At 37.2% G+C, this 15,169-nt stretch overlaps 1 protein-coding gene across 1 annotated transcript in view; it reads left to right on the top strand.

Annotated features, from left to right (window-relative positions):
- The window catches only part of LOC150103050 (uncharacterized), a 320,792-nt gene that overhangs the window by 274,790 nt on the left and 30,833 nt on the right, over positions 1 to 15,169 (top strand). The window contains exons 15-16 of the mRNA XM_090397384.1: positions 2,246 to 2,621; positions 9,778 to 9,893. Coding sequence (XP_090253510.1) covers positions 2,246 to 2,621; positions 9,778 to 9,893 — 492 coding nt within the window. The remainder of the gene's footprint in view (positions 1 to 2,245; positions 2,622 to 9,777; positions 9,894 to 15,169) is intronic.

Here is a 15,169-nt window from a genome sequence, read left to right as displayed (position 1 = left end):
ATCTTTATTGTCTGGAAACACACCCAGAAAGACCTGAAAGATTTGCTATATTTTTTGAATAATCACCATCTGAAAATAAAATTCATACTAGAAGTAGAAATGAACAGAAAATTACTAATCCTAGACATCCTTGTCAACGAAAACGTCACTCAAGGATTATCATTAGAAGTCTATAGGAAAGAAACCCACATAGGTAGGTACCTACAAGGAAGTTCATTCCATTATCCTCAACAAAAATTAGGTATAATCAAAACCTTGAAAAATAGAGCTTTAAACAAACGAAAAAATTATATCAAACAGAAACAAGAATTTCATATCCTATTTCATCAGTTCCTCCAAAATAGATATCCAAAAAAGGCACTAAAGAAACTTCTATTTTCTGATGAACTACCCCATGATAACACAGAAGTTAATTACAAAGGCAGGTATCCGTTTCATATGTTGACAGTGCATCAGGAAAAATAGCCATAATATTAAGGCACTCAACATCCGAATGGCATTCAAATCAGTCAACACATTACGAAGCTTTCAATTATATATTTGGTTTAATCTTTATCCAAGTGTAAATTGAACCTGAAGTATTTTCAGGACTGGGACAACTCGTGGTAAAGGTGGTATAAGTTCTCATCACTTGCTTTAGTATCTCCCATAATGCAAAGCACATCTCCTTGCAGACATGTATAATGCTATGCATTAAGGGAAGGGCCACTAGCCAGACTGGTTTCAACCTTTATTGAGGTCTCATAAGTGAGAGCTAGACCAGAGGTCTAGGGTGGAAGTAATGGAGAGGTCATATTTACCTATACCAGTTTGGTATAGGTAAATATGGTCTGACTCCCATCAATGAGACCTCAGTAAAGGTTGAAACCGGTCTGGGTAGTGGCCCTTCCCTTAATGCATAGCATTATACATGTCTGCAAGGAGATGTGCTTTGCATTATGGGAGATACCAAGGCAAGTGATGAGAACTTATACCACCTTTACCACGAGTTGCCCCAGTCCTGAAAATACTTCAGGTGCAAACTTTGTTTGCTTACACTTGGATAAAGGATTAAACCAAATATATAATTGGTAGCATAGCCAAGTGAAAAAAATTTCCATTAACTTACGAAGCTTTCTATGCTTCCCTAAATACAAAGTTCCATTTTATAAACATCCAGGTGTATATGCAATTCTGTGCTCTTGTGAGAAGATGTACATAGGTCAGACTGGGAGAAGCTTCAAAATCTGCTATAAAGAACAAATTGGTGACATTAAAAACAAATGGGAAGGAAAAAAAGTAAACTTATAGCAAGCATCCTGCATGCGATATTTAGAAGAGAATTACTTCAACAGGTTCAGGGAGTACTCTGAGGTCATTCACTCAAAAGGTACACTAATAGAATTCAAGGAATGATCTTTCACAACATTTGGAAATCATTAATTAACATGAGTAAAATGCAAGACCTGGAATGTTCAGCAATCGTATACATAGTTTATAGAGATTGCATGTAACATGCTCAATATTATTCATGATTAGATTATCATTCCAGTCTTTTCAGCCATAGTTATTAACTGCTGTCGGAAAATGTTTATTTTATTTTTTTTTTTTGCTGTTTTTATTTTATGTTAAATATCCTTCCAATGATGCTGTTAGTCATATAGACAGCGAAACATGTAGAGGAAATACATCTAGTATAAATAAACAATTGCATACAAGTTATAAACTTGGTTATTATCAATCAAAAGTACTAGAGTGTTGATACAGTAAGAAGTGCCTTAAAAGACTGCAAAATAAAATCTGATTACGTTGGGGAAATTTGGAGAAAAATTGTCACTAGGGTATGGATTTTCTGAAACCTTACTTTCAGAAAATTAGTAGAAAGTTGGTAATGATGTAAACTTTTCACATGGCACTCTCATAATACCCCCCCACCCACACACACATCTTGGGGGAATATCAGTCCAGTCTTCACATTTATTTCATTATGGAGATTTCAGTTAATGCTGTATTTTCATTTTTATAATTTCTTACTTTTCTTTTTCCTGTACAATGCATTGTTTTGTCATCAGGGTGCAATGTGTACAACATCCTGCCAGTTTGAGTTAAAATCTTCCAGTTGATTTTCTAATACTGTGTTTAATTGTTAGCAAATTCACAATTTTACTGACTATGAGGATCTGTAATGGAAGTTCAAATTATTTAATGTAAAATCTTATTTCAGATATTTAAGTGCAGTAACAATTAAAACTTTTTTTCCCATCAGATCATGAATGGAAGCTATAATGATAATCCCTCGGTATTTTCATCTTTCGGCAGCTGGTTGTATTCTTCCTTTGTAACTTCAAAAATTCTTGCTGACCATATAGCCGTGCTAGAAAAAGAGATAAAAAAAAGAACAGAGTCATTTCAAAAACAAGTTGAGGACGTTGCCAGTGCTGCAGCATTTGAGAAAACAAAGGCCTTATGGAAAGAGATGGAAGAAAAGGTTAGAACTTCAGGGTTTTTGGATTTTTCTGTTAGCAAATTAGGTGAACAGCAATGCATATCAGAAGAGAAAGTCAAAAATATCATTAAAGATGCCTTACTCATATATGATGCTGATAAAACTGGATTGGTAGATTACGCCTTGGAATCGGCAGGTAAAATATGAATAAAATATTTTTTATTTTGATGATTTGATTTTCTACTAAATTATGATACTGTGTATAATTGCTGGCTGATAAGTGCATTGCCTGATAAAAATATTGCTTATTTAACAGCCTGTCAGGCAGTGCAGTAAGCAACATCTTGATCACAGAAACGTCATGCGTAAAAATATATTGTCAGCTCTATTGGCTAATTTATAGTACTTTGAGAGATAATCATCATTTATTAAAGTTATATTAAAATCAATACATATTGACTTTTTCAGTGTTAACTGTTAATTGATAGGAGTGGTGAGCCACAGAAATCTCAACGTTCTCTCTGTCTGAATAAGCCATTGGCCAAATAAATGAAATAATAATACTGAGAAAATTGAATAAGATATCATGTATGAGGTGGTATCAAAAAGTTTCGAGACTAGCTTTGTTTACGAGAAATTACTTTATTTATCTACGTTTACACATGCTCACCTTCAAAATAGTCCCCTTGCATATCAACATAGCGTGCCCAGCATTCTTGCCACTTCTGGAATGTGTCCTGGAAGTCTTCTTTTCGAAGCATGTCAAGCACCTTCTGCAATTTGCGCTGGATCTCCGCAACGGTGACCTTTGAGCTGGATCTTCATCTTCGGGAAGAGGGCGAAGTCTGCAGGAGCCAAATCTGGCGAGTAGGGTAGATGCGGAAGTGAGATCATGTTGTTTCTGGCGAGAAACTCACGTGTGAGGAGAGCATGGTGACAGGGTGCATTGTCGTCATGGAGCACTCAGTTTTTCGCAAGCCACAGAGCTGGTCGCTTTCGCTGAATGTCCTCCCTCGCACACCTTAAAACCTGGCAGTAGAACTCACTATTGACGGTCTAGCCCCTGAGGACGAATTCTCAATGCACAATGCTGCGGACCTGCCTCGCCTTTTTCAGTCATGGAGATGATGGGCTCTTCCACCGTGAAGACTGTTGCTTCGTCTCAGGGTCGTACCTGTACACCCAAGTTTCGTCACCAGTAATGATCCTCGACATGAAGGATGAGTCATCCATGTCACGCTGACGGAGTTCTTGCAGACTTCGACACAGTGTTCCTTCTGCTCCTGGATCAGCAGCCTGGGGACGAACTTGGCAGCAACATGCCGCATGTTCAAATCACACGTGAGGATTTCCTGGACTGTTCCATATGACACACCAATAACGGCAGCAATGCTGTGGAGTGGTCTCCGATTATCCTCATGCACAATTTGCTGAAGGTTTCAACATTTTTTTAGGGTTGAGCTCGTTGAAAGTCTTCCTGATCTCTCATCGTCTTCCAGATGTTGTTCTGCTCTTGAAGCACGCGTGCCACTCAAAACACCTGGAACGACTCGTTGCAGCATCGCCATAAACTTGCCGAATCACGTCAAATGTCTCTGTGGCAGATTTGCCCAGTTTCATGCAGAATTTCACGTTTGCTCTTTGTTCTAACTTGCTGTCCATGATGAAATCGCAGATGTGGTAACGCAGGTGGTCAGAATAGCATCAGTTGCACAGCTCCCGATGTACACAGGATGGTGCCTTTTGGCACAGTGACTTATGAAGGTAGGTGCTCCCTGTGACTGTGCGTGCTGCCATCTGTTGGTGTGTTACAAACCTAGTCTCGAAACTTTTTGATACCACCTCGTAAGTAAACAACATTGAAAGTATTATGGGGAAATGAAATGAAACCAGTTTTTTATTGTTATTATTATTATTAACTGTTAAACAGTGATATTAGTTTTTAAAGTAATTCATTTTGCACTGCATCCCAGCAACCAGGTAATTTATTATTTAATTTATTAATTTACTTTATTTATGTATATTTTCATGCATTTGATTGAGTTGAGGACTTAAAATTTTCACAGCATTTATTTTTGAAGTACCATTATTGTCTGATGTTAGTATTGAAGGGATGTACCAGAAACAGCGATAAGGCAACACTAATTCATTATTATGTCATTACTTGTTTCTTACCAACAGTTTTCTTCCAGTTCTTATTTGTTGATGCCTTTTCTATCTTATTAACTGCACATCGAACATTGGTCTTTCTCTGGATCTGTTTCCTCTATTTGCTTTAAACATCTGTTTTGTTGTTCTTTCATCTTCCATTCTTAAATATTAGCAATTTCAAGTTCTTTTTTAATATCTTCTCTTTTTAATAAAATTCTTCCATCAAAGTTATTCATTTACTTCCATAGTTCTCAGAAATGCTCTCAATTTTTCTCAATATGTTTCCAGTCTGATCAAACGTTAAAATTTGAATACTATCTTTGTATACTCTGTGTTGATTTTTCCCTTGTTACATATATATTTATTCAACTGACTGATATTATGGTAAACACTTAACCGGGTGAAAAACATGGCTACTTGAAACTTAATCTTATTAAAAAAATGAATAAATATTAACAGCTGCTATTTCTCTAGCATGATCCTAGGTCATCAGATCAAACACAGTGCAACGAAAACAGTTAATGAATATTAAGTCATATCTAATTTCTCAGGGGATCACTTTGAGTACAGGTGTGGCAAACTCGAGGTACCTGATGCTGGACCATGCCTTACTTCATGTAATATACATCTGTTATATTATCTGTAGACTGGTCCCTCCTCTTCCTCCCTTGCTTCTTTCTTTCTTCTCTTCTTGCTCCTTCCCCCAAATGCTATTAGAGTATTCGAGGGATATCTTTCCTATTTTGCTGTGTCATTTCGTCTTGTGCTAACAGGACATTATCAAGTAGTGTAACATGATCAGGCCATCAAAAAATGTTCATACCGCATCGTCTGTTGCGCGGGTTACCAAGGGACGCGTTCGGGTTTTAGGTAGAGGGACCCGTTCGAAAAATATTTTACAGTCTCCCTTAGACACCACTCCTCAGCATTCTGTTAGAGGAAACTCCATCAATGGGCCTTCTACCCGTTTGGGGAGGTGTTTAGGGGCAGCGCAAAGAAATGGTTTTGCAAAAAGACGGAAATGGCAACAACAACGGCACCAGACTATGGCTTTAAGCAACTGGAACATCTCTCTCTCTCTCTGACAGGGAAGGAGTTGGAGCTGGTCGAGGAAGCCAAGCGCTGTCGGCTAGACTTAGTCGGGTTTTCTTCGACCAAGAGGAGAGGCTCTGGAACTGTCGAACTAGATAAGAGGTGGAAACTCTACTACTTTGGTGTGAGTCCGACAATGTCTGCTCAGGTGGGTGTGTGGGGGATACTCACAAGCCCCCCAGCTGTCAGACTGTGTTACCGAGTGGATTCCATTGGGGGGGGGTATGTGTGTTAAGGCTTCAGATGAAAAACCATGATTTGGCTGTGGTGCAAGCCTATGCACCTAATCTGGAGTCAGAATACTCTGCCTAGAGGAAGTGGATGCTGCTTTTGACAGGGTGGCAGACATGGAATCAGTCCTGCTAATGGGTGACTTCAATGCACATGTTGGAACAGATGACTAGACATGGAGGGGTGTGGTTGAGAGGAACGGCACCCCTGACCTTAATGTGAATGGGTTGGGCATGGCAATGGGCAATGAGAAAAGGACACCTTGGTGGAACCAAGAAGTCCATAAAACTGTCCAGGCAAAAAAGGAGTTCTACCTAACATGGCTTAGGGTCAGGTCACCTGAAACGCGTTTGCGGTATGCTGAGGCACGAAAAGCTGCTGCTGAGGACAGAAGACAGCAAAGCAGAAGGCTTGGGAATCCTTTGGAGAAAGATTAGACTCATCCTATGCAGATGCAAACAAAGTATTCTGGCAGACCATCTGCCACCTTCGAGGGAGAAAATTAATTGCACAGCAAGGACAATTAAGGCCTCTGATGGTGCACTTTTAACAACCGAGAAGGATATTCTCCACAGATGGAGGGAATACTTTAAGAGCCTTCTTAACCTGGGTGGCCCAGCAGTTGTGGACATCCAAGAGGTGCATATCGGGGCAATGACTAGTCTCACGGCAGAAGAGGTCCATTTAGCAATAAAATCGCTAAAATCGGGCAAGGCTGCTGGCGATAATGAAATTCGTCCCGAAATGCTAAAAGCCTTAAATCGAGACGGTGTTCTCTGGCTGACTCGAGTGTGTCAGGCTGCTTGGATATCTAGGCGAGCACCAAAGCAATGGCAGACAGGCATAATAATACCAGTCTTCAAGAAGGGAGACCAGAAGGATTGCAGTAACTATTGTGGCATCTCTCTCTGCTCAGCCTGCCTGGGAAAGTGTATGCTAGTTGCTTGGAAAGACGGTGCAGGAGCATAGTTGAGTCAAAGTTCCAGGAAGAACAATGTGGCTTTCGTCCTGGTAGAAGCATAACTGACCAAATCTTCACTTTAAGGCAAGTCTTTGAGAAATCTTGGGAATATGCCAAGAATGTCTACACATGTTTTGTGGACTTGGAGAAGGCATATGACCGGGTTCCTCGGGATAAGTTTTGGCAAATAGTACAGGCGTATGGAGTGGCTGGCCAACTATTAGCTGCCATCAAGTTCCTGTATGAATGTATGAATGCCCAGAGTTTTGTGTCAGGGTAAACAGCACAAAGTCTGAACCTTTCAGTCTCCATTGGTCTCCACCAAGGGTGTGTTCTGTCACCCCTCCTTTTCATAATATTTATGGACTGGATTGATAGGCACAGCTGAGGCAGTGAGTGTGTCAGAATTGGAAGATGTAGCATTGAACATCTGGTGTTTGCAGATGACCTAGTTCTACTTAGCTCTTCCACAGATGACCTCCAGCAGACCCTGGATAGGTTTGTAGTTGTTTGTGCAGACACCAGAATGAAGATCAATGTGGCCAAAACTGAAACATTTGTGGTCTCAAGACAACCATCCCAGTGCACTCTACATGTAAGTGGAGTCCCAATGAGGCAGGTGGAGAAGTTTAAATACCTTGGATCCATATTCACAAATGATGGAAAATGGGACATAGAGCTAGATACTCGAATTGGCTTAGCAAGCTCAATATTGCGGGAGCTTGGCCGTTCAGTAGTATTGAAGTGGGAGTTAAGCCAGAAGGCAAAGGTGACTGTCTTCAATACAGTCTATGTCCCCATCCTCACCTATGGTCATGAAAGTTGGGTAATCCAAGCGGCTGAAATGAGGTTCCTTCGAGGGGGTTGCTGGGCTGACAAGACTCGACAGAGTCAGAAGCTCTGCAATTCGGGAAGCCCTCAATACTCAACCACTGCTTCTCCATGTTGAGAAATCACAGTTATGTTGGTACGGGCACCTGGTCAGAATGCCACAAGAGAGGCTTCCTCAGGAGGCCCTAGCCAGAGGGTAGGAGGTCACATGGAAGGCCAAGGACTCGCTGATAGATTATATCCAAACCCTTGGGTGGGAATCCCATCAGAACACCTGAGCTTGGTGGCAGAGGAGACCATTGGAAGTTCCTCTTGCAACTGTTGCCCCCACAACCCAATTAGGAAAGGTGGGCCTTGAAGATGTATGTATGTATATCTAATGTTAACTGTTGGCTTAGTCACTGTATTCACTCTGATGCTAGTAAAGAAATATTAACTGTTAATAATTTATTAATTTTCAATGAGAGGTGAGTTCAAAAGCACTGTTTATCTGTTTTATTATTAATCATAATGACTCTTCTTAATAATGTAACTGTTCCATGTTGTATCTTGTACATCCCCTGAGGGCACATTGTCAGAAATTTAATGATGATAACTGTGACATAGCAACTTTAGTTATTCTGTCATCTGTTTCCATATTTATATTAGCATCTCTTCACTAAAGATTGTGCCTGAATAATTTTTAGTGAAGAGATGATTCTGTAGGATCCTGTGGCTAATAGAAACTGAATGTTCTGCAAGCTGGATTTCTCAGCTTGGAGAAAATGGATGCAATCAGTTTGTTCTGGTTGTTAAATGTCTGCAGTATGGCCTGTCTGGTCATACTCCAGACCCTTTGGTGTAATGCAGAATGGACAGTCTTGTTTACTGGCTTGAAAGCTATCTGGAAATCAAATTTTGTAAAAAAAACTTTTGAGATATATTCAAAAATGCCTTGTATATAAGGAATATACATTCTCTTGTTATTTGAGAATAACAAAAGAATGTATATTCTCTTATGTAAATGTATCTTCCCATAAACATTGACTTCTTATGAACAGAAAAACTGAGAGAGAGATCAGCTTCCATATTGGAAGCTGATCCAATATTTACAAGTGAAGGTAAGGAAAGACTTTTCTTTTTTTAACATAAATTTTATTTAGGGAAAAAGTTGTTGAGTTTAAGTTAAAAACCTGTCCAGTTCTTCACTGGATCATGGTCACAATAATGAGCACATCAACATAACAAAATCAAGTGGAGGACAAGGAGCAATAGTAGCAAAAAGTCACTCTTCCAAGTTTTTCCATGAAGTAAGTGGATATGAGTGGTGACCAGGGGTTCCCCTTGTCACCACTGGATATTGTTAATTGCATGTTAACAACATAAAAAAGTAGTCTTCTTCCTCCTGTTATTTCCTTAAATATCTTATACTAGTGTAAAATTGTCACTTCAGTTAGCATTAATTTTCTATTCCTGTTTTCTTCTTTTTTTTTTCCCCTCTGAAAAAAAAATCTGCAAGAGTACAAATCTGTGTGTGTGTGTGAGTGTGAGTGAGAGATGCATCGGATTTACTCAGTTATATGACATAAAGAAATGCGATGACTAGCAGCCAAGAGATACCAAAATAGAAATAAACTATTATTTGGATGCAGAACTAGTTTTGTCTTCTTAGAAGACTTCATCAGATACATAACATGAAAAGAGAAATGCAAAAATATACATCACAAGAGAACAGCAGCTGTAAATTAACTCGCAAATGTATTGCTGACATTTGAAGGCATTTTGGATGCCATATTATTGTTGGGCACATTTGCTTGGGCATGATCTCATGTGCACAAAAGCTGGACAGCAGAAGAGTGACAATCAGATAGGCTAAATATCTAAGGTTAGTATTAAGATGGACCAGATTGACGATAATCTCTGTCAATACAGCAATTCTTCTCTCCAGATCACTGGATGAGTGACAAAATCTTTATATATATATACATATATGTATATATATATCACTCTATTGTAATATAGACATTATAAGACTGTTTGTATATATTTAAAAAAAAATTCTCTACAATATTTTATTTTAAGTGACAGAGGAAATGCTTTCTTTTAGGTGGCAGTATTGTAAGTACACGGTGTTCAGAAACCTATCATGCTGGAACTGCCCGAATTAGTATATTTGGAATACCTTTTTGGTATAATACTAATTCACCACGAGTTGTCATCCAGGTTAGTATACATTTTATTTCACTGATAATCTAGATAAGAAAATTTTTATGATTAGAAAGAAATATTTTAATTATAATTATCATGATGTCCAGTGATCATTTTTAATATATTGGTTCAATATAGAGTTAACAAAATAATAGTGCCATGTGTTGGCATTTGGATTTGGAAAAAAGAGGGAATCTCTTAATTTGTTTCTTGGAAAAACTGGCAGTTGTGTTGTTTGGAGAAGGCTATTCTAAAGATAGAGATCCTCCCTAACTCAGTCGATATAGATGAAACCCATTGGTCGGATTCCCATCCAAGACGTGAGGAACCTTTATCTGGTTTCTTTCCATGAAAGGTGAGTTAGCTGGTCTCATACGCCGGTAGGGGTTTTTTCGCCCAGAAACTTGGGTTTTTCATCCTCCAGAACAGAAACCAGCCCCATGAACACACCCATCTACAGACATAGGACACACCAGGAGGCATGGGGCTAACCACCTTATCCTTGAGTTGCAGTTGTGAAGTCCAAGAATAGTTGGAAGGTTGTGAGTGCTTAAGTGCCTGTTAGGATCACTGATGATGATGATGATTCCAAAGATAGATGGAATAAAAAAATGACAATTTGGTGTTGATAACTGATCTTCTTATGCAAATAATAAATTATGACTATACTTCTCTTGTAAGCTTTTCTTGTTTGCTTAAACTACAACAACATATGACTGAAAAACCAGAATGTAATTTCTTTTCAGCTGTAATTATTATTGATGGAAAAACTTGGAGATTGATTATTCCAATAAAAGCATTTCATCTTGCCTAGAAATTTAAGTATTGTCAAAAGTAAACAAAGAAAAAAAGGCGTTTTTTTATTATTATTTTGCTTGGTTGATAATTTTTCTTTCCTTTAGTTTACTCACAGTAATTGTCCAGAGCAGACTGTCCTGTCCTAGGTTATGTTCTAATGATTTTAATCTTCTCATCTGAATATAGTTGAGAATTTTTTCTCATCTCTCCCGCTCATCTTTTTAAATCTCTTCTGTTCATGTCAGTTTATCACATTTGGTCAGACATGTTTCTATAGTAGCGTGCAGTACTCCATACTTCAGTATTCTCTTTCTTAAGGATTTATTTTTACTCTTTGTAGTGTGTGAGCTCTGCTTAGACATTCATGAATGCTGCTTTATTTATGGCTTTTTGTGATCATTTGACATTCTCTGTGATGAGGTTTCCCAAATATCTGAATTTTTAATTCGATCCAAGTGTGATATTTAGTCATTGCAATAAGTTTTGCCTTCATAGTATTGATTATTCTATATGCTTTTGCTGTCATGTTTAAACTCATTATCTGTGAGTCATTTTACTTTGATATGATGGCCTTGTCATCTGTAGATCTTAATTCCTTTGACAGTTAACCATGTTCCCTTCTTTCCTAAAGTAGTTTCCTTCATGTCATCCGCATCCGCAAAGATGTTAGAATGCTGGTGATAATAGCATCCTTGCTTGACAACTCTCTTGAAACTGTAGTTCCAACATCTAATGAAATAGCTGCTTCATGTTTGTGTTAGAGATTTTTAATGAAACATTAATTTGTCTCATTCTTCAAGTATCTCACTGATGCTATTAAATCTGTGTCCTCACTTTTGTGAAACAAACTAATTGGTCTGTTTAATATATTTTACCAGCAGCTGCCTACATTCTGTTTTTAATAATTTTAGAATTTCTTTTCTTGGGCATTGGGATCATTAGGGATGTTGTTTTATGGTCATCATCCTTCAGCAAGAAAAGGTCTTCTGCTGTTTCTAATAGTTCAATTTGGGATTCTGTTTATTCTAATACCCTTGTTATGTGGAAGAGATTTCAATCATCAAATTTCCAAAACTTTGCATCCATGTATTTCTCTGATTTTTTATTTTATTTTTATGTCATCACCTTCTTCCTATAGAGTTCTATTTTCCTCTGGTGTTTGATAATCTCCTGTTCTGAAAGCAGTGTTTTTTTTTTATCTGTGTTTGTATTGATATCTTGCAATCTTCTTTTCTTTGCTCCCCCCCTCCCCCATTCTTTTATTATCTCATGTTTAATCTACCTGTATTTCTTTTTTGCCATCTTTTCTGTTATTATTTTATTTTTAGATGACATTTTTTTCTCTATCTTGTCTGTTAGGTTCTTAGGTTATCTGAGGTTTCCTCAGTTTTTTCATTACCATCCAACAGTGTCTTTTGTGTATGTAATAATAGATTCTTTTAAGAATCTCCATTGGCTTGCTGTACTCACTTGTTTCCAATTTGGCCAGTTTATTTGGTTTTTTAATTATTCCAAGAATCTTAGAATTTCCATGTTCCATTTCTATCTCACTTTCCTTTTCTTTAATTTCTTAAGTTTTTGATTTTCATTAACATTAGTCAATGGTCAGAATCCACACCAGTTATAATTTCTCAGCAGGTTATCATCATCAAATTCCTGCCATGTATCCCCAAGGGGTGTACAGGATATGATAGCACTACATGAAAAATTTACATCATTACTAACTTCCTATCTACAATTTTCTTCCAAATCAGTCTGTTACTTGTCAAGACTCTGATATTATCAGATCTTATATTTCTATCATCTAAGGCACTCTGTAGTGTATCAATACATCTATATCTTGGTCTTCCTCTGGGTCGTTTTCCTGCCAACCTGGGAGAACACTTGCTTTGCTAATCTTTCCTTGCCCATTCTGTTTAAGTGACCATACCACCTGAGATTAGCTCTGCTAACGCATTCCTGGATGCTGACAACATCAAGTTCTTTCCTAATATCCTCGTTTTTAATATGATATTGCCATTGATGCCATCTGTTCATGCCGCTCATCTTTCTCAGGACTCTCATATCTGTGGTCAGGATGGTCTCCCATCCTTGTTCGTTCAGTATCCTGGTAGATACCTGAAAGTGTGCACCACGAGAAGGTGAGGATTGGACATTAGGTCAGAAGCCCTGGTAGATTCTCCGCTTCCTTTAAAGGCTATGTGGAAGTGTCCTCTCAGTTATACCGCTTTGACCCTTAAGCATCAGCAGGTTATAAGGTACTTTAATAAAAATTATCACATTATAGGCATTACTTAATTTTATTCTCTTATGACATCTTCATAAAAAAATAGTAGATTTGTCAAAATCAATCATCCCCTTAATAAAGCCACACACTGCATTATTCATTACACAATACCATCAAGGATATTCTAGATATAGATGCTAATTAATTTTTTCAAAGAAGACGGTATTATCAGATCCTCCTTTTTAAAATGCAATCAGTTGCCTTCAATATTATATCATTATGCACATGAGACATCCCACATTTTATCTACATAAGCACTCACTGAAAATTGTATGTGTTGATATTTAGTATATTCTGAAATCACACCATATTGAAGTCTTCTACATGTTGGATCGTTCAACATCATACTCATAAAGCTCATTAGATTTGTTTCTATTTGCTTAATGAATGAGTTTTTATATATATTTATATATATATATATATATATATAAACTTTTAGAATTCATGTTGGCTTTCCTAGTTAACTATTGCTCAAATTTCATTTTATGACCTTTAATTAATAATTAGATAATAATAATCATTTGTATCCATGACACTTCTCGGTTTTTTTCAAATTAGATTTCTTTGAGAACCGCAGTTCTCCTTTGGTCAGCTGTTTTGTTATTAAATTTGCTCTCAAAATTAATGAAATTTATTATGTAAAATATCCTTAAATGGATCTCATTTACCATTAATCCATTAATTTCTAACACTCCCTTTATCCTTTCACCTTTCTTTAGTCATATTCATAAAATTGACTTCCTTAAAACTGTTGTTGCTTCTTTATCACCATCTTCAAGATTTTGCTCTATCTGGCTGCTTAGCATAGGAATGTCTTTCAAAAACTGTTGATAATGACACATTTCTAGTCAAATATGAGAACTCTTCCCTAGTAAATGTCTCACATATGACATTTTTGATAACTTAATAATATATTATATTTTATTTATATATTATATTATATATTCAAACAAAATATGTCATTTTGATAACATCTTTTGTTTGAATGCTGTTTCAGTGATTGATTCCAAGAACTTTATCCTATCAAAAAAATATCTTCCATTCCCCTGCCTTGTACATCTGTCAGTTGAGGGTTGTAAACCCATAGCAAATTAGTACTATGAGTGGACTAAAGATTTTTCCTATTTTTATTAATTAAAATTTTATTTATTTATTTTTTTTTTTTATGTAAGTCAGAAATCCTCCTCTAGAGACCAAACATTGAACTTTTCAAGCCATCTAATGAGTGAGGTGTGGTCTCAAATCTGTGATAAAATTCATCTGCTACCTAAAATCAATCACAACCATCCATGCTCATGGTGGTATTTGAGCCTTCAGCCTGTTGACAGAAAAGATATGCAAACCAATCCAAAAGTGGCGATGATGGAGTCGAGCAACTCTCTTGTTTCTGGGTATCTTCATTAATTTGAAGATACCCCACAACATCACCATCAGCAACACTTGCTGTAAATTTCCTGTAATAATCTTTGACCCCCCTATCTGTCAGGGTCTTGTTCCCAGTTAGCATAAGAATTAATCTTGATTACTGTATGTCACCTTGATATTTCTGTAATTACAGACTAGCAGTATTGTGCATGGAGCAAAAGTGTGCTTTTTTTGTGATATCTCTTTTAGTTTTGTAGTTGATTGCAGAAAGTTGTACTCCACAGTGAATGAAAAAGCATTAAGTTTTGTATTCTAATTAAATAAATCATGCCTAAATAAACAAAATGGCTGGCCTGTCTCTAGTTGGTGACAGTGAGCATGCTGTGCTTATCTGGGAAGTGGCTAAGTGCATGGATATTCAATTCAGAAAAGATTACATGCTGAACTACAAAACAGGAAATTATGATCATCTGAAGAAAATATTTGGTATCATTTGCTGGATGGGAAGGATATCAGTAGTGTATGGGAAGTATTAAAAAGGAATACATCAGTGATGCAATATTGGTATGTGTTCCTAGAGTTTGAAAAATAAACAGGATGAGAGTGAAATGGTTGCAAAATCTTATTGATTTAATTAGCATATGATGATATGATTCCCTTATGGGCAGTACAGCACCATCCTATGAAACCAATCTGAAGCTATTCGTTATAATGTATTTTTGTCTATCAGTTGCATGTGTTTTCCTGGCCAGTTTGCCTTTTCTGGAGGGACGGAGTTTCTGAGAGAAAATAACCCTCTACTTCCTGGCTAACCCACCATTTGATTGACACCATCTGCTAA

The sequence above is a fragment of the Typopeltis vanoorti genome, chromosome 9 (assembly GCF_054136105.1).
Source record: "Typopeltis vanoorti isolate ZY-2024b chromosome 9, IOZ_Tvanoo_1.0, whole genome shotgun sequence".
NCBI lineage: Eukaryota > Metazoa > Arthropoda > Arachnida > Uropygi > Thelyphonidae > Typopeltis > Typopeltis vanoorti.
The sequence above is the reverse complement of the archived record's forward strand: the minus strand, read 5'-3'. Positions and strand labels throughout refer to the sequence as shown.